The following is a 17,172-nucleotide window of genomic DNA, read 5'->3' on the forward strand; positions in this document are numbered from 1 at the left end:
ACCTGGAGACAAGAGTGGAGGAAGGAATATAAATAAGGGAGGCTGAGAAAGGGCAACAGGTGGGGTCAGAAGAAATCCAGGAGACTGGCATCATGAAGTGAGTGTTTCGAGGAGGGGGGTGTTCAACTAGGTAAGTTTGATGGGTGTTCCCAGGAAATGGTGTGGTCGTATGGAAGGACCTAGAATCTCCAGAGTCCATAACTTCCTCCCATTACTTACTGGCTATGACTTTGAGCTTCACTTTTCTCGCCTCTAAAATGGGGATTATAATAGCAACCTCGCAGAATTGGGATAAGGTACAAATAGATATTGTATATGAAAATAGTTCCTTGCTTCAGACATAGTAGGCAGATACTTAAAAATATCTCAATTTCGTGACAGCGAGTAGGAAGGATAAACACCAATGAAATGAGATATAGTGGATAGCGGGTGTTGGAGAGAGGAGAGCCCACCTCCCACCTCCCCACTCTTCCTCTCTCAGTCTGCCGTGGCTAAGAACAGCTACAGGGACGGATACACAATGAAAGTGGCCCCTGAAGATGATCGGGGGCCAGAGAAAAACAACCAGATCAATGGAAAACACAGGCATGTTGGCCGGAGGAGGAAAGGCTTGGTGCACCTGGGTGACTCCTTCATGGTTTCTGAAACGGCTTTATCCACACTCACCAAAAGCCAGGCCCTGAAGAATTAATATTGACTTCTCCTACCTCCTAACCCACACCTGTTTCCTCCTTTCCATTCTGCCTGCCCCTGGCTTAGCTCAGGTGTGCGTCATTTTTACCCTAGTTACTGCCATTTTCTGGTCACTGGCCTCCCTGCATGCAGCTAGCCTGCTCTCGTCAGAGGCTCTGCTTAGAATCCCCCAGTGGCTCCCCACTGCCTTCCATCAGCCAGTTGATCAACAAGCATCTATCAAGGGCCTGCTCTTTGCCAAGCATGGGATGTAACAGTGAGCCACAGAGACACCTCTCTGCCCTCATGCAGCTTACAGTCCACTGGGGGAGACAGGCACATGAACGGTTACCATACCATCTATGACTGGGGGCTTCCAGAGCCATACATAGAGGGGCTCCTGACCCAGACGTGGCCATCAAGAAAGGCTCCTGGAAGAATTGGCATCAGGCTGAGGCCTAGAAGGTGAATGACAGGAGCTAAGGAAGGCAGTGGAATGACACAATCCAAAGGCCTTGGAAGGTCTATGTGCCAGCCACTGTCAGCTGCTGAGACGCTGGCCCCCAGGCCGTGGGCCCTGTTACTCGCAGTTCCATGACTGCCTGCTCAGCTCCCAAGGTCCTTCTAAGTCCAGTTCAGATGAGACTGTCCCCAAGAAGACCGATCCTGTCCCCACACCCTAGTGCCTTGGTGGCCCCCAGGCCCCATGTGCTTGCCTGCTCTCAGCACCCTTCCACTGCCCTGTAACTACCTGTTCACTCATCTGTCTCCTTCACAAAATGGGAATCCAGAAAGGGCAGGGCACTGTCACATTCATCCTGGTGTCCCCAGCACCCAGCTGGGCCAGGCATATTGTAGCAATTTAATAAACACGTTTAATTAAAGCAATCCACCTCCCTATGGAGAACAAGGCAGGAAAAAAAATAAAGGATTGTCTGAGAGAGTGCAAAATGACAGGACTAGGGAGTGGCCCGAGACATTTGGGAGCTGTCTAGCTGCAGGGGGATCGGGTTCCTAAGGGAGGTTCGGAAAAGGGGTTTTTAAAAACCCTAAATCGAGGCTATCTGTCTGGAGGAGTTGGGAGGGTGGGTGTTGGAGCGACAACTTCTTGGTTCTCGCCCTAAGGAGAGCACATTCTCCGTAGCGACCGTCATACCTGGGCAGTGGGAGTGGGCAGAAGCCACCTCTTTCTTCTCTTCTCTCCACCCCCTCCCTGCACCTCCACGCCCCGTCTCCCGGAACCTTAGTGTGCCCCCCCCCCAACCCCCGCCCCTTCCAGCAGAGGTTTCCAGCTGTTGAAGCCGGGCTGGACCTGGCTGCAGGGAGGAGGCGGGAACTCTGTCCCTCCCTCCTTCTCCGTCTCCCCACCCTTCCTCCCTCCTCCTCCCCCTGCCCGCTCTGTCTCCCTCCCTCTTTCTCCTCTGAGGCTGTGGAGTCGCCTCGCAGCCGCGAGCCGCGAGCGCCCTGCTCCTGGTCCAGGCTTGGAACTGAACTGTGTGAGCGCGGGTCCTGGCGCCCCGGCCCGGAGCGGCGAGCCCAGCTCTGCGCCCGGGCGCAGCGGGCAGCCGCGGAGGCCGATCGGGACCGAGCCGAGGCGCGGAACGCGGAGCGGGGAGCCGGGCGGGCCGGCGCTGGGCCGGCGAGCCAGGCAGAGCGCCGCGGAAGGCAGGGAGCCGGCGGCGGGCAGAGGGCAGAGGGCAGAGGGCAGAGAGCGGCCTGGCTCGCGGAGGGCGCCGCCCGCCCGGAACCGCGCTCTCCGCCGGGGCCGGCGGCCGGTCGTGGGGCGCGGACCCAGGGTGGCCCCGAGTGCCGAGCGACCCCCCGGCCGCCGGCGGGGGGCGTGCCCCTCCCAGCCGCGCCGCCCAGGCGCTGCGCCGCCGGGCATGTGAGCGGGAAGCCCGGGCTGCCGGCCGCGGGGACCGGACGGAGGAGGAGCAGGAGCGCGGAGCCCGAGCCCAGCGCCCGGCGGAGTAGTAAGTGCGCCCCCTCCGCGCCCCTCGCCCTAGCCCTCCGAAGTTTGACACTCGCGCCGCCACGTCTCTGGGCACACGCCGGCTCTCATCTCTGCGAGTTTCCATCCTTTGCAAAGTTTTTCGAGAAGGTCCAGACCCCCACCGACCCCCAACCACGCCGGCCAGACCCAGGTCCTGCGGAAAGGGGTGGCAGTCCAGCAGGGCCGTGGGTGGCTGTGTGTCTGTGTCCGTGTGCGCCCCGTGCGAGCCGAGCTTGGGGTGCCCCCCCGCACCCGCTCCTCGCCGACCGGCCGGGGTACTAGGTCTTTCTCGCCAGCCTGTGTGTGCGCCCAGTTCAAGGATTTCCCAGCGGGAAGCCGAGGCGACCTGTGCGCGCCCAGCGTGTGGCTCGGGCGCCCGCGCCGGGACGCAGACCTCCTCCCCGCCCTGGTTGTGTGGGGTGCGGGGGGCCAGCCACGCAACCTTTCCCATCCTTCCAGGTTCGTTCCCCAGCGGACCAGCCGGGCGCTGCATCCTGTTTGTTTTCTGCTTCACCCCCTCCTCCCACCCACCCTAGCCTTCTGACCGCCCCCGCCTCCCGCCTTGGGACGTCGGAGGTGAATCTTTTCATCCTTATTTCACGGCAAAAGCAAATCGTGCCTGAGGGTAGGGAGCTGGGGAGGGGGGCTAGTTGCTCTGTTCCCAGCGGCTCGCCATTGTTTTCCCACCCCGCGCGTTCCGTACGTAAACACACACACACACACACACACACACACACACACACACACACGCGCGCGCCGGCTGCTCGGAGTCCCCAGACGCGCCGGGATCGCCCGCGGGATTCTCCAGCTGCTGCCCGGGGCTCGCAGGCTGGAGGTGCTCCCTTCCTTAGCCGCGACCGGGGAGGGCAGGAGGCGTGGGGGTTGCCGGAGAGTCCCGGGCGCGGCCGCGAGCGGGCCTGGGCGGGAAGTGAATTTTGAACTTCAGCCCTGGACCTTTCCCAGAGGACTCCGAGCACACGAGCGGCGGCTCCCACCCTCGAGGGCCGACGGCAGCTGCAAGGACTCCGACGGCGCTCTTGGCAGCGCCTCCGACACGGGGGCTAGGAGGAAGCCGAGCAGCTTTCCTGGGAAGTTTGCTTTGACTCTGTGAGAATTTCCGGGCAGGGCGCCTGGGCGCGGGCGCTGGCCCTGGTGAAGGATCTGGCGAAAGACGGAAGATGCTGCTGCTCAGGGCGGAGTTTCCAGAGATTCTGGTTTCCACCGTGCTCCCTTAGGAAGTGGCGCTCCAGATGCTGCGGTTCAGCACATTTGGTCCTAATTCCCCACCTGTGGGCAGTGTGAGCTCCTGCGATCCCTTAACTTCTCTAGATTTCTGCTATGCACAATGGGCAGAGTTGTGCCTGCGTCTTTGAAGCTCGCCTCGGCTGATGTTCAGGGATACTGATTGGGAAGCATGAATTCAGGAGGGTGGGGACCCCCTGGTTGGGCCACTGAAGCCAAGGGTAGCCTAGAGGTTAAGAGCTGGGGTTGGAGTTAGACCCCAGATGCTGCCACTGTCGGTATTTAACCTACTCCTCTGTGCCTCTGTTTGCTCACCTGTAAAATGGGTTTAATATGGCAGCACAGTGTCCTGCGGTTGTCTTGAGGATTACAAGTCTTAGTAAAGCAAGCTCATAGAGCAGTGCCTGGCGTAGAGTAAGTGCTGGAGAGGTGGGAGCTGTTATTGTCATTACGACTTTAGTGACCTTGCATAGAGCCCGCGAGAGCACTTGGGGTTGTGCTCATTTCATCAGTTAGCAGAAGCTGTCCAGTTCTGGGAGGAGGAATCCTTGTTCTTCTTCACACCCTTTCCTGAGTTTGGCTTCCCAGATCCTCCCTACTCCTGGTCTAGTCCCGTCTTGCTAAGTCTCTTTTCTTTTTCTTTTTTCCCTTACACCCTCCCTCCCTTCACAATGTCTGTGAAAGGCACGTGACTCTGCTTTTCCTCATTCTTAAAAATCCGTCTCGGCCTGACTGCAGTGTTCTTAGTGGAAATCAGGCCCCAGGAAGGAAGCGTCTGCAGCAGGGTGTCCCCTGAGTGTCCTGGCCTGCGCTGCTGGTTTGAGATTGGATGTGTACTTGTGTCTCTGGGGCTGGGTGAATTTCTAAAGGGGGACCCAGGTGCCTAGGGCCTCGGGTGGGATGGCTGGGGCTGATCCCTGGGGCTCTGCTCCCTGGGTGGCGTGGCTGTCACCTGCTGCAGTGGGGCTCACTTGGGAAGCGGGGAGATCTCAGCTGCCTGGGCAGGCTGGATGTGGGATTTGGGGTAAGTGAGGGGCAAAAGTTTCACCTTCAACTTTCCACTTGCAGTTAAAGAGTAGTTTCTAGGAATTTGGGTTTGTCACAAGCTCCTTGTCTGATTCTGGACTCTGCACGTGCACAGCATAAGTAAGGGGTTCACTGGGCAACAGGGTGACAGGGAGGAAGAGCAGGCTGCTGCCCCCTGCAACGCTGCCTTGGACAATGGGCTCCTCTCTCCTTTCTCTGACCTTGCCCCCACCCTAGACATGGGGGATGGCCGGAAGGTTGGTTCTTAGTGCTCGGAGACCCACAGTTGGGCTGTTGTCGGTGATGAGGACCAGCACTGCAGTAGCCACATTCCCTCCTGTCACAGAAGTCTGTTGACTGCCTGCTGTGTGCCGGCCCCGGGCTAGGGGCAGGGCTTCCGGTGAACCAGAGAGGGCAGGTGCCTGCCTTCAGGGAGGTTTCTTTCTAGTGGGAGGAGACGGGCAATAAATAACTTTATAATAAGTAACCAAGACAGTGTTAGATCCTGTGTGATGTGAAAGAGATCCAACAGGGTGATGGGACAGAGAATGTGGGTGGGGGTACAGGTTGGGGGGGCGCCTAGGTTGGGAGGCCAGTGAAAGCCACCCTGGGGAGAGGACAGCTCAGCCGAAGCCTGATGGATGAGACGGAGCCAGCGGCACACAACCTGCAGACAGGATTGCAGGCAGAAGGAACAGCAAATGAAAACTCCCTGCGGCCAGAGCGGGGTTCTCCACAGCAGTGTGGCTGGACAGGGAGATGGAGCAAAGGGAGAAGCGCGGAGCTTGGTCACCCGGGCCTGGTAGGACTGGCTAGAGCCTGGATTTTCTGGCCAGGGCAATGGGAAGCCATCGGAGAGTTTTAAGCAGGGGAGTGACACGATCTGATTTATGATTTTAAAAGATTATTTGGTACCCAAAAAATGGTTATCAGAATGGCCCCGGGGAGGGAAATGGTGACTCAGGAATGGGATGGAGAAAAGACGGTGTTTTCTCTGTAGATCTTTGTGTCCTTTCTGAATGTAGTACCGTGTACTTATATCAACTATGCCAAAAAACCCCAAAACCAAAAAGTAGTTAAAAAAGAATAGCTTATAACTTGGAATATGTATGTAATAAGAAGACAAAGATATAAACCTGTGTGGTACGCTATATGCATACCTACGCCCATCATGCGCGCGTACGTGGAGAGAAGACTAGAAGGCTGCCTTGAGATGTTTGCTGAGGTTAATTCTGGATCCTGGACGGACGAGTGATTTTTATTTCCTTCTTTATCTTCTGTTGATTTTTCCAGTCTTCTACAATGGTCATGAATTGCTTTTATAAGTGGAAAAAAATGTTAAAAAGATTGCTTCGGCTGCTAACTGGAGAGCAGCTTGAAAGGGAAAGCAGGAATGGAAGCAGGCCGGCTCGGAGGCTGATTCCGAACCGACGCTTTGGATGCAGTGGCTCGAAGGGAGGCTGTTCTGGAGGGAGAAGCAACAGGCTCATTCCCTACCTGACGCTCTGGCTCTGCTCTTGCCTGCAGACGACGCTCCACCCCAAACTCAGGTTCCGTGGTCAGGAGTGGCGGGATCGTAACAGGGAAGGGCGATTTCCAGTGCTGCCTTGGTGTTGGAAAGGTCTCTGCTTCCAGCTACATCCTTATCCCCCTCGTTCCTCCTAGCGGGCAGAGCTCCATCCTGAACATTCTGCTGCTTTGACAGCTAGCAGATTGGGAGCAACATGATGTATACAGTAAGAAGGATTCAGAGCCAGGCGAGAGATTCGCCACATGACATCTCTGAACCTCTGTTTTTCTGTCTGTGAAATGGGACAATAGCAGCAACAATACTTACCTCTGAGAACTTGGGTGGCTTACATCTGCTGTGTCCACAGCAGCGCCCAGGAGTGGCCAGGGTCTGGGTTCCCTGTTGCCAGAGAAGCATTCGCTAGAGCCAGGCCTCCTCCTGAGGGTCCAGGTGTCCCTGCCCTGGACGGGCTGACTCTACACAGCTTTTCTCCTCCTGGGCTGCTTTGAGATTGGCCCTTATTGGGCAGCTCCCTGAGGAGGTCGCCGGGCAGCCCACGCCCCTGGGAAAAGTTGCTGCACGCCCCTCCCCCAAGCCGTCTTCAGGGGCAAGCTGAGTGTTTGGAAGGGCTGTGCTGGTGGGCCCGCCCCCCTGCCGGCCTGACAGTGCAAAGTGCTTGTGGCGGGAATGACTCGTCCTCAGTGTTTGCTTAAGAGGGCTCGCTCCTGCCAGGACTCGCTGGGATCCTCCCCTTTGCTGGTCCCCTTTCTGGAACCCGTGTGTGCTAGCCAGGAAGGCTGTCACAGTGCCTGTCACCAGGTGGGGAACGAGGACCCACAGAGACTGCTTTCACGTCTCCTGTCGCCTGCCTGTCTCCCTGCTCCCAAGCAGGAAGCCATGCCCTGAATGGGGGTCTTTGCCTGGTGACCCCCATTTTGACTGCCCCTTCCTTGGTCCTCCTTCCAGTTCCTTGGGAAGACTTGATCAGGAGACTTGTTACAGGCCAGCCTGACAGGGCCTTGACAGCTTGAAGGTGGGTTCAACCTCCGCCAGCTTCTCTGATCAGGAGTGACTCTGTTTCTTTGAAAAATCCAAGTCCTTTCTTTGAGCAGCAGAGATGTGGCAGTTCCCCCTTCAGTGTGGGCTGTGGCCTCCAGTTCAGCCCCAGAGCCTGCTCTGTGCCAGGGACCTCGGCAGACACCCAGGGGACCGTCCGGCCCTGCTTAAGCCTCAGGGCAGCGAAGGCCTTGGGCCTCGCCTGGGAACGGGTTTCTGTCCACCCTGCGTGGTCCACAGCATAGACCCCCCCAGTGACCACCGATTACTCTGGCCGGGCACGTTCTGGGCTCTCTTGCCCTTGCTTTAGGAAGACCCCTCTGCTCCTGTGACCTGCCTCTTTTGGGAGGAGCCAGAGGCCCTCCTGTGGTGCCCTCAGGGAGGGCCTGGGGGGACCCAGGGTAGGACAGCTACAGTGGTCAGACCTGAGATGCAGGAGGTGAGGAGGGGGTGGCTGGGGTTTCCCCTGCCTCCTCCCAAGGTCATCCGTAGGTAAATCCAAGGCCTGGGCACCTCTAGGGATGTGCTGTGTGTGGTCCCGCATCTCAGAGCACAAGTGTGCACGTGGGGACAGGCTAGGAGAGCAGCGGGGCTGAGAGCTGTGCCTAAAGAACGGGGGTTCCAGTCAGGAGTGTCTCTGAGGAGGGGGTGTGTTGGGGTCCTAGAAGAGAGGAAGGAAGAAGTGGGGTCAGTATCTCCAGCTGCCCCCTGTTTACCTAAGCAGCATCTACTGCCCAGGCCCTTTAGGCCACTGGGAAGCCTGACACATGCCATCAAATCTGAATTCAGTTCCCCTGATACACAGGGCCTTCAGGCTCCCCTCCCCCAGCAGTGGCCTTAGCATTTAAATGGCCTTGGCAGGAAGCCCCGGGAGCAGCCCTGGGGATTGTGGGCGGTTGGGGGGAGGGGTTTACTGTTGCCCGGCACATCGTCCCCCTGTGTCTTCTGGGGACAGTCCGAGGTAGGGTTTCAGTGTTTCGGCTGTGCAGGGGAGAACTGGGAGAGGCTCGGGCTGGGCAGGAGCACGTGGGCTCCCTTCCCCTGGGGGTTTAGGTCTGTAATCCCTCCAGGCCTGGAACTCCCTGGGGATCCGCCCCAGAGGAGGCCAGACTGTTCTCCCCTCAGCCTTACCTCCCCTGGCCCCGCCCCTGCTTGACTCAGATGGAATGTGCAGCCTGTGGAACAGGATGGGGTGAGAATAGTTCTCAGAGGGCCTTGGTCCCACAAAGGGGTGGGAACGTTGGGGTGAGTCCCACTCCTTGGCCTGGCGGGAGGGGCCCGCTGCCAATCCCAGGCCCTATACTGAGTTGAGGCAGAGGTGGGTGCCAGGGCATCCAGGTCCAGCCATTTGAAGGAGCAGCCAGAGTGGGGGGATTTCCTTGGAAGTCCAGGATGAGGGTGGGGGCAGTCTGAGGCCAGGGGTAGAGCAGGCCACACAGACCCGTCCCCAACACCAGGAGCTGGGGTGCCCAATCCTCAACCAACATCTTCAGTTGACTTCTTGCTTAAAAATTGTGGCGTGGGGCTGGCCCAGTGGCACAGTGGTTAAGTTCATGCGCTGCCCTTTGGCGGCCCAGGGTTGGCGGGTTCGGATCTCAGGTGCAGACCTACATGCTGCTCATCAAGCCATGCTGTGGCAGCCTCCCTCATACGAAATAGAGGAAGACCAGCACAGATGTTAGCTCAGGGCCAGTCTTGATCACCAAAAAAAAAAAGTGGCTCTTATTTCTATAGTTTCCAAAAGTACTATAACAATGTGTAGTGCTGGCGGGCAAGTCACAGGTAATTCCCGAAGCACATGGGCCTTTGAACCAGCACGGGCCTCACTAACCCAGGAGGTGGCTGTCAGGGCGGGACGTGTGGTGGAGGCAGCATGGCTGTGGGTCTGTGGGGCTGCCGGTTCACCCATCCGCTCAGCAGACACGTAGGGGGCGTCTGCCTCGGGCTTTGCCCTGCTGTGCTGCAGCCCTACAGTTTTGAGGAAGATGATGAGATGTGAATAATCTATTACACTGCCTGACGCTGAGGGTGGGAGGCACAGGGTGGAGCGCTCTGAGCACCAAGGAGAGCACCACCACCAGATCTGGGCAGTCAGGGAAGGCTCCCCGTAAGAGGAAACATAAAGACCTGGAGGGTGAGGAGGAGATGGCCTGGCAAGAACAAGTCAGAGAGAAGAGAAACTTGTAAGGGCAGATCCCCCCATGTCTCCCAGGGGCCCCGCCTGGGTCTCCAAGGGCATGTCAGATGGCCCCGTCCCTCACCAAGGACCTTGGGAGTGTCATGACTTGGGGGCAGGAGTGGCGGGCATTCGAAAACAGGGTGACTAAGGGCTCCTGGCACCCAGAGGCCTTGTTCAGCCATGAGTCGTGTGTGCCAACATGGGGGAGCATGGGTTTTGTGGTACATTACGGGGCGTGTGCAGGCTGCCTGTGGTGTGGTGCTGTCGGTTTAAGCGGCTTAGGTACAGTGTGGTGTGTGGCCCAAGTGACCCAGGGATTGGAAGCCAGCCTCACCTGGCGGCTGCGTGGGACGCAGGAGAGCTGGGGCCAACACGCTTTGCCACTTCTCTCCTCCCTCCCCTCCCTCTCCGTCCTCCCAAAAATCAACACTGTGTCAACAGCAGGAGCCTCCCAGCGCCCAGGACCGGGCAGGAGCTGGCAGGGGCGCCATGCCGAGCGCAGGCTGGGCCTGGCTGCCGCGGCTGCAGGATCCACATGGCTGCACGCGGGCTGGTGCCGCGCACACGCAGGCCCCGCACACACAAGCCCCGTGCACGGCCTGACCCTGCACACGCAGGCCCTGCACGAGGACAGGTGGGCGGGCAAACAGGTGTCCCAGGAGTGCCGACACAAAGGGCCACTTGTCTCTTCTCTGTGGCCCTAGGAACACCCCCCACCCAGGCTCGGTCCAGAGAGCAGTGGCCGGGTCAGCCAGGGACCCGGGAGGGAGGGACAGCAGGTGCTGCCCTCCAGACCCCTACGTCTCAGTGCTGGTTTTTCTTGCTTGAGGCAGAGGTAACAGCAGTCAATGGGAGGCACTAGCCCCAGGGCAGGATCCTGCCTCTGAACAGATCCCCTGCTGTGAGGCCTCTGGGGGTCTCAGCTCAGCCCTGCTGCCACACCCAAGGAAGCAGTGGATGGGAGATGGGAAGAGAACCTGGAGCTGTTTAGAGGAAGGAAGGATTAGATGTCAGGAGTGAGGGAAGGCCGGGCGAGAAGTAGGGAGACCTGGGCCAAGGGGTTCCAGGTGGGATTTGGGGTGGAGGTGGCTGGGGTGTGGCAACACCTCCTCCCTCCGTACCACTCTATGGAACAAACCTTCACCGAATGCCTAGTGTGTCTGAGGCAGTGCAGTACCAGTAGAGACAGGCAGACTCTGGAGCCAGACTGCCTGTGCGGTCTTGGGTGAGTAACTTAACCCCTCTGAGTCTGCATCCTCACCTGTCACGTGGGAGTGATGACAGTCACTGCCTCATGGGGCTGCTGTGATTGTCAGGTGTGTGAAGAGGGGCCTGCTGTGCTGCCCTTGTGTCTTGAGGGCCTTCTAAGAGAAGGCCATGAGAGTCCCTGTCCCTGGGAGCGGAGCCTGGGAGGTGGGCAGGCAGGTAATCGCAGTCTGGTCAAATGGTGGAGACCAGTGCTGTCCAAAGGCTCTGGAGTGACCTGGAGGAACCGCCCTCCTCAGGGAGTGATTTACTAAGGAGGGGCCACAGTTGCGCTGGGCTTCGAGCGAGCTGTGGTCAAGAATGTAAGAAAGGCCTTCCAGGCAGGGCACCAGGGCCAGAGCCCGGGTCGTGCACATTGCACCTGTAGTCGGGCCTGTGGCGCCGCTGCTGGGGCCCTGGCCGGGCTGAGCACACCCCGTGCCCAGCCTGCCTCAGGGTTCAGTGCCTGTTTTGGTCGTCACTCAGCGTGTTTTTCCTCCTCGCCACACCAACACGTTGTGCTAACTCCCTCTCACTCGGTCTGGAATCCTCTTCAATTTATAGAGAAGCAGGGTAGTTTAGGGACAGTACCGTGTAGTTTGAGAGTCCGGAAGTTCTGGATTTGAACTTGCGGGTTTTGAATCTTGATGTTGGGCCATTCACCTCGTTCTTTGGGTTGCATCGTCCTTGTCCCTGAGGTGGGGTAGCGGCGTCCCCTAGGGCAGCTTGTCGTGAGGACTGGAGAGGAGGTGAGCCGCGTGCTGTGATGGCAGCTGCACGGCAGGCGGGCCCGTTCGGGTCACTGTCTGTGTCTTCGCCCACGTCAGGAGCCTTTCTGGGCCTGCGTCTCTGATCCCTAATGTGGAGACAGTGGTCTGTCTGCCTCCTTCCATGGTTTTCGAACTGGGCATGGGCCAGGCTGCCTGTTTCCTGGGTAGATCGGTCAGGCTGGGTGACCCAGGACCAGAATGACTGGACGCGGGGTCCTGGGCACCAGCCTTCCCGGGACCGGCCGGGCCCACAGGGCTGCTGTGGAGGGAGCTGACTCCACAGTGGCTATACCAGTGCCCCTAGCCCGCCGCTGCTCCCTGTGCCTCAGGCAGCGGCATCCGTCCTGCCCTTCCTGCGGGGTGGAGCCGTCGAACATCTTCCTCTGACTGCTGTGCTGCTGTTGGAGAGGCCGACGGGCAGCTGGGACCGGTGGGCACCGGAGGGGACCAAGGCCCTGGCCTAGCCTGTCTGCCCCCAGCCCTGTCACTTTACCTCTTGGGACCTCACTTTTCCCATCTGCAACTTGGGAAGGACCATTTTGACGACTCCTGGGATGGAACAAGATTGCTGTGTTGCTGTGGCAGTCGAGTCAAGTGAGGACAGTGACAGCCACCCTGAGAATTTTTGTTGCAGTTTCAAAATCCAGACGTGGAGTCAGACACTTTGTCACAATCCCGCATCTGCTCCTGGCGTGGCCCTCCATGATGCCCCTCCCCCCGCATGGCTCGTCTCAGGGTGGGCCTCGTGGAACCGTGTGAGTTAGGAAGGGCAGAGAGCATCCTGCCGTTCTCCCATTCTGTGGATGAGGAAGTTGACATTGGAGACAGGGACTTGTCCATGGGGTGGGCTTCCTACTCCCACACTGGCTGTGGGTCTGCCCAGATGAGGCTGGTCCACGTGGCGTGTCTGACCCTCTGCAGAACATGTGGAAACCCCCTCTGGGATCTTGCTGCAGAGCCCCCTGGCCTCTTGCCCTGGCCTCCTGCCCTTGGTTTTGAGGAATTGGTGATGGGAATGGCTAGGGGCATTGAGGAACGTCTGGAGCCAGATGGGTCTCTTGACAGTTACAGGGAAGCCATCCCGGGTTCCAGAGGCCACCATTCTGCTCGTCTCCCCGCTCACTTGCCGCCTCCGCTGCGCCCCACGTGGCAGAGCCCTGTTTTCTCTTCCTCCTCTGCACTCATGTTTCTCAGGTGGCCCTGAGGTGAGGGGAGGCCACGGAGAGAAGCTGGGGCAAAGGGGATGCTGGGAGATTGGGCTGGGGAGGGGACTCCCAGACCCTGGCCAGGCAGTCAGATAGCTTCCTAGGCAGCCGTGGAGACGGCCTGAGTAAGAGAGAGGCAGAAGAACAGCAGTGACACTTGGATCTTTCCAGGGCCGTGTGCATGTTTACATACAGTTTGCATACAACCAATGCACTGAACATGATTTCATGATCTACCCCAGGCACATTCCAATTTGCCTTTTACTATTGTTCTTTTCAAAGATGACTGCTTCTGGCTTTCAGCTCTTGACTGCGCTTTCTCACTCCTGTGCCCTCTGCCCCAACTCCTCAACAGAGGGCGGCGACTGGGAACAGAGTCAGCTTTGGGTCATCTCTGCCATCCATCCGCCCTCTCTGGGGTGAGCACAGAGGGCTGGGCCAGCTCCGACGGCTGCTCTGTAGCGGAAACACGCAGGCCAGCCTCCCCACTGCTCCCCACAGCCGGCCCTCACCTGTGAGTGCGGAAAGGGCACCTTCACACGCAGGTGCACAGGGCTTGGCACTTAGCAGGTGCTCGGTAAATCTGAGGGTAAAGCGAAGTTAGAGACCAGGGAGCATCGGAGGACAAAGACATCCTGTACAAGCTCCTTGGGGCCTGGCCCTGGTGCCTGTTGGGGTGAGGCTGGTGGGGAGAATTGAGCCTCCTGGGTCCTGGGGTGGGAGGAACCAATTTCCCTCTCTGACTGTGGCCAGAGGAGACGTTTCTCTCTCTCCTTGGCCTTGCAGGAAATAATGTTGAGGATGAGAGGAGCAGAAAGGAAGGGCCAGGCCTTCTCTTATTTTGTTTTTGAGACTGAGCATCTGTTATTAGCAATTTATGACCTCCAGGTCTCCAGCCAAGCACATTCTGTTCTCCAGTTGGGGTAAGGCTCGCAGGAGCCACGGCGAGAGGCTGGACAGGAAAGAGGGATGGGTCAACGGTCTGCAGTTGACTATGTGGTGTCTTGGCCTCTGCTTGGGGACAGTGTCAGCAGGGGGCAACTTGAGCAGCGGCCCTGTGTGAGAGACCCCTTCTGGATGGCGTGGCCTCCTCACGGGAACCCTCAGAAGCAGGGTGAGTGGGCTCCCCTCCCACATCGTGCCCACTGGGCCTGGGCTCCAGATTCCTCTCCGTGAAATGTAAGAACAGTGATGCTGAGAACAGAGTCACTGTAGAGTTTCTCAGATGGAAGGGCCTGGGAAGACCCCTAGAGAAAGGAGAGCAGCAGTGTGTGAGGGGACTCCGGAAGAAGGGGAGCAAGCTGGATGACCACCCCATGGAAAGAATGGTGCATAAGCAGAACAACCCCTTTCTGCGAAAGTGCTGAGCTGGCGGAATGCAGCTCGCAGCCGCGAGATCTGGGCAGCAGATAGAGCGCTGCGGGCGCCTGGGCTGTGTGTGCAGGTTGTTGTGGGGGTCCTGGGAGACAATGGAGAGGGCAGGTGCAGCACCCAGGGCGCCCCCTCCACCAGGCTGGCCTCCACGCTTCCCTGGACTCATCACCAGTCCTGGCTCCTGGAAGCATGTGCCCGCCCTCCATCCCCTCCTCACGTAAGTCGGTCTCATTCTTCTCGTTTCTTCTCATTCTCCTCCCAACTGTTTAGCTTTGATTAGAAGCAGCTACATTAGCCATTCTTCAAGGGAGCCGTGTACCCCAGGGGCCATGGTGCCAAATGGCAGGGAACTTTGTGGTGGGGGGCTTCTCAGGGTCGGGGGCAGCAGTGCCTGGTCCCCTGTCCTCAGCCTCATGGCTGGGAGGAGCCCAGGCCGCTTTGGGGAGTGACCCACTCAAGAGGCAGTTTCTCGCATCCCAGCCCCATCTCCAGGCTCTGTGCCGCTGGATGGTTGTTGGAGGCCAGACCTGCTGGAAAGATGAGACGCTTTTGTGGGGCTGGAGCAACAGGGCAGAGGATGTGTGTGGTGGCGGGGCGGGAGACGGCTGTTGTGCAGTGAGAGAACGGCCTGGTTTCCAGCTCTCATCTTCTTATCCACACGCAGCTGATGGCCAGTCAGTCCTGAGGCGGTGACTTGTCCTCTGCTCTCTGTGCTGACCTCCTCCTTCCTGGAAGCTCGGGGCTCTTGCCAGGGTCCGTGGAAGGACGAGCTCCGAGGACCGATTCGGCACGGAGAAGTTCAGTGTGTGGGTCTGTGGCACAGACTCTGGGCCCAGCCCGAGACTCGGCTCCGTCAGCAAGCCCGTGGTCCATGAAGACAGATGTTCGTGGGGCCCTCTGCGCCCGGCACTGTGAGGGGCGACGGCGACTGAGCTCCAGCCCGGGCCTTGCTGGCGTGGAGGCGCTGGGGGCGGCAGCACGTGGAGATGCCGTGGGCAGAGCAGGCCGAGGGGCTAGGACTTGGTTGACAGGGAGGAACAGAGAACTTTCAGAATGGGGGGTCGTTCGTTGCCTGAAACTTCTCTCTCGCTGTCCTGTGGACAGTTCCAGCAGAACCCTGTTATTTTCTTTCCATTCTGACATTTTTGCTGCCTTCAGATCACGCCGCACCATCTGGTGATGCAGACGGCTGTCCCTTCCCTGCCAGGCCGGTGGGCTTGCTGTCTGCCCTGACCCCTGCCTCCCTGGGCTTAGCCCGGGAAGGCCCTGGGCAGGCTGGGTGGGGAGCCAGGCGCTGCCTGCGGGGAAGCCGCCATCCGTCAGGGCAGCTGAGGCAGAAGCATGGGCATGGGGCTGCTGCTCGGGAACGGGCCTTTCACCTGAGTCGCCAGGGCGCCGAGACTGGTGGGCTCGCTCCCCTCTGCACAGCCTCAGGTCAGGAGCCTGGGTGCTGGGGGGCCAGGCAGACCCAGGCTCGGGGGCTGGCTCTGCTTCTTCTGAGCTGCGTGATTTCTAGCAAATCCTAGAACTTACCTAGAACCTAGTTTTCTCACCTGCAAAGTAGGAAAAGGATAATACCTACCTCACAGGGTTGGAAGGATTCGAGGAAGCGATGTATGTTACAGTGCACACTGCAGGGTCTGGGAGCCGGGATTAGTGTCACGCCCGCTGTGGTCGTGGTTGTTGGGGTTGTGCTGGGGTGGTGGTAGTGCGGCTCCCCGGGCCTGCCTGGATGTGGGGCAGCCCCTCCTCGGTCCTGAGCACGGCCTCTGTAGTTCTGGGAAGGGAGGAGGAGCGCTCTCCAGAGTGTGGTGGGGATGGATGGTCTGCAGTGACACCCTCTCAACCTCCCACAGTATTCTTCCAGGGCTCTGCAGCCCTGGTCAGGTTACTTAGCCTCTCTGCTTCAGTTTCCTCAACTCTAAAATGCCACTGACAGTTGTGCCTGCCTGTTGGGAGGATAAATAAAAACGATTACATGGAAAGTGTTCAGAACAGTGTCTGGCATGTGGGAATCTTATCCAGGTGTTTGTTGCTGTGGTTATTCTGTTACCAGACTGACCATTCATGCAAAGAAAAGGGGGAGAGCTGCTGCTCCACGTGTTCTGGGAGCAGGGGCAGGCTGTGGGCCGGAGGTGGGCTGGGGCGTGGACCTCACCAGGCTGGTGCCAGGGAGCAGCCCGGAGAACAGAATGCATGCACTCTCACACACTGACCGCGGGCCAGGTGCTGCAGGTGTGGCAGAGATGACAGTCTGGCTCCGAGCGCCTGCCTTTTGTCCTTTGCCCAGTGTTGTCCCTTAAACTGGTCACTAAGGGGGACAGTTCTACACCGAGTGGGATGGATTTTTATGGAACCTATGAAATTCACATGTAGTTGGAATCGCTTTGAGGCATGAAGCCGTTACATTCCCAAAACCCACTGCTGGTGAATTTTAATAATTCACAGTAATAAACAGCCTTTAACCTTTGGACCCTGGGCGCTTAGGAGCTGCCTGCAGGAACCTGGCAGGAAGTGAAGGCTGTCCCTGCGGCGCCGGCCCCGAGGTGGAGGGCGTTCATTGGGTTTGGAGCGCCTGTGGGAAGCAGCCTCTTCTCCAAGCTCCTTGTGCAGTGGACTCGCCTTTGGAGTCAGGCAGACCCTGATGGCCGTCTGCCCCTACCCCTGAGCTTCAACTGCCTCCTCTAGTTCTGCTGCTGCCAAAAATCCCTGGGAAGTGAGCGGCTTGTCGGGTCCCTCAGTCAGCGCGGGTGCTGTCGTTATCTTCCTGGAGATCTGGGCTGCAGCCTGAAGGTGGGGGTCAGGCTCAGCCGCACTTGCACTTCCACAGCATCAAAGATCGGGGAGCCCTCCCCGACTGTCGCGTTGTCCCTGGGAGAAGGAGTAATAATTGGCTCCCT

The 17,172-nt window shown here is 58.8% G+C and overlaps 1 protein-coding gene across 7 annotated transcripts in view; it reads left to right on the forward strand.

The window, feature by feature from the left end:
- Positions 1-2,067: 2,067 nt before the first annotated feature.
- Positions 2,068-17,172, forward strand: part of SOX13 (SRY-box transcription factor 13) — a 41,269-nt gene continuing 26,164 nt past the window's right edge. For 2 of the 7 annotated variants that reach the window (XM_046681751.1, XM_046681752.1), the window contains exon 1: positions 14,227-14,489. In XM_046681751.1, coding sequence (XP_046537707.1) covers positions 14,275-14,489 — 215 coding nt within the window. In that variant the 5' untranslated portion in view covers positions 14,227-14,274. Of the gene's footprint in view, positions 2,646-3,540; positions 3,964-13,819; positions 14,013-14,226; positions 14,490-17,172 lie in introns of those variants that run through there. The other 5 variants (XM_046681753.1, XM_046681754.1, XM_046681756.1 and 2 more) reach the window with 4 other exon arrangements.

This window comes from Equus quagga, chromosome 13, assembly GCF_021613505.1.
Source record: "Equus quagga isolate Etosha38 chromosome 13, UCLA_HA_Equagga_1.0, whole genome shotgun sequence".
Taxonomy (NCBI): domain Eukaryota; kingdom Metazoa; phylum Chordata; class Mammalia; order Perissodactyla; family Equidae; genus Equus; species Equus quagga.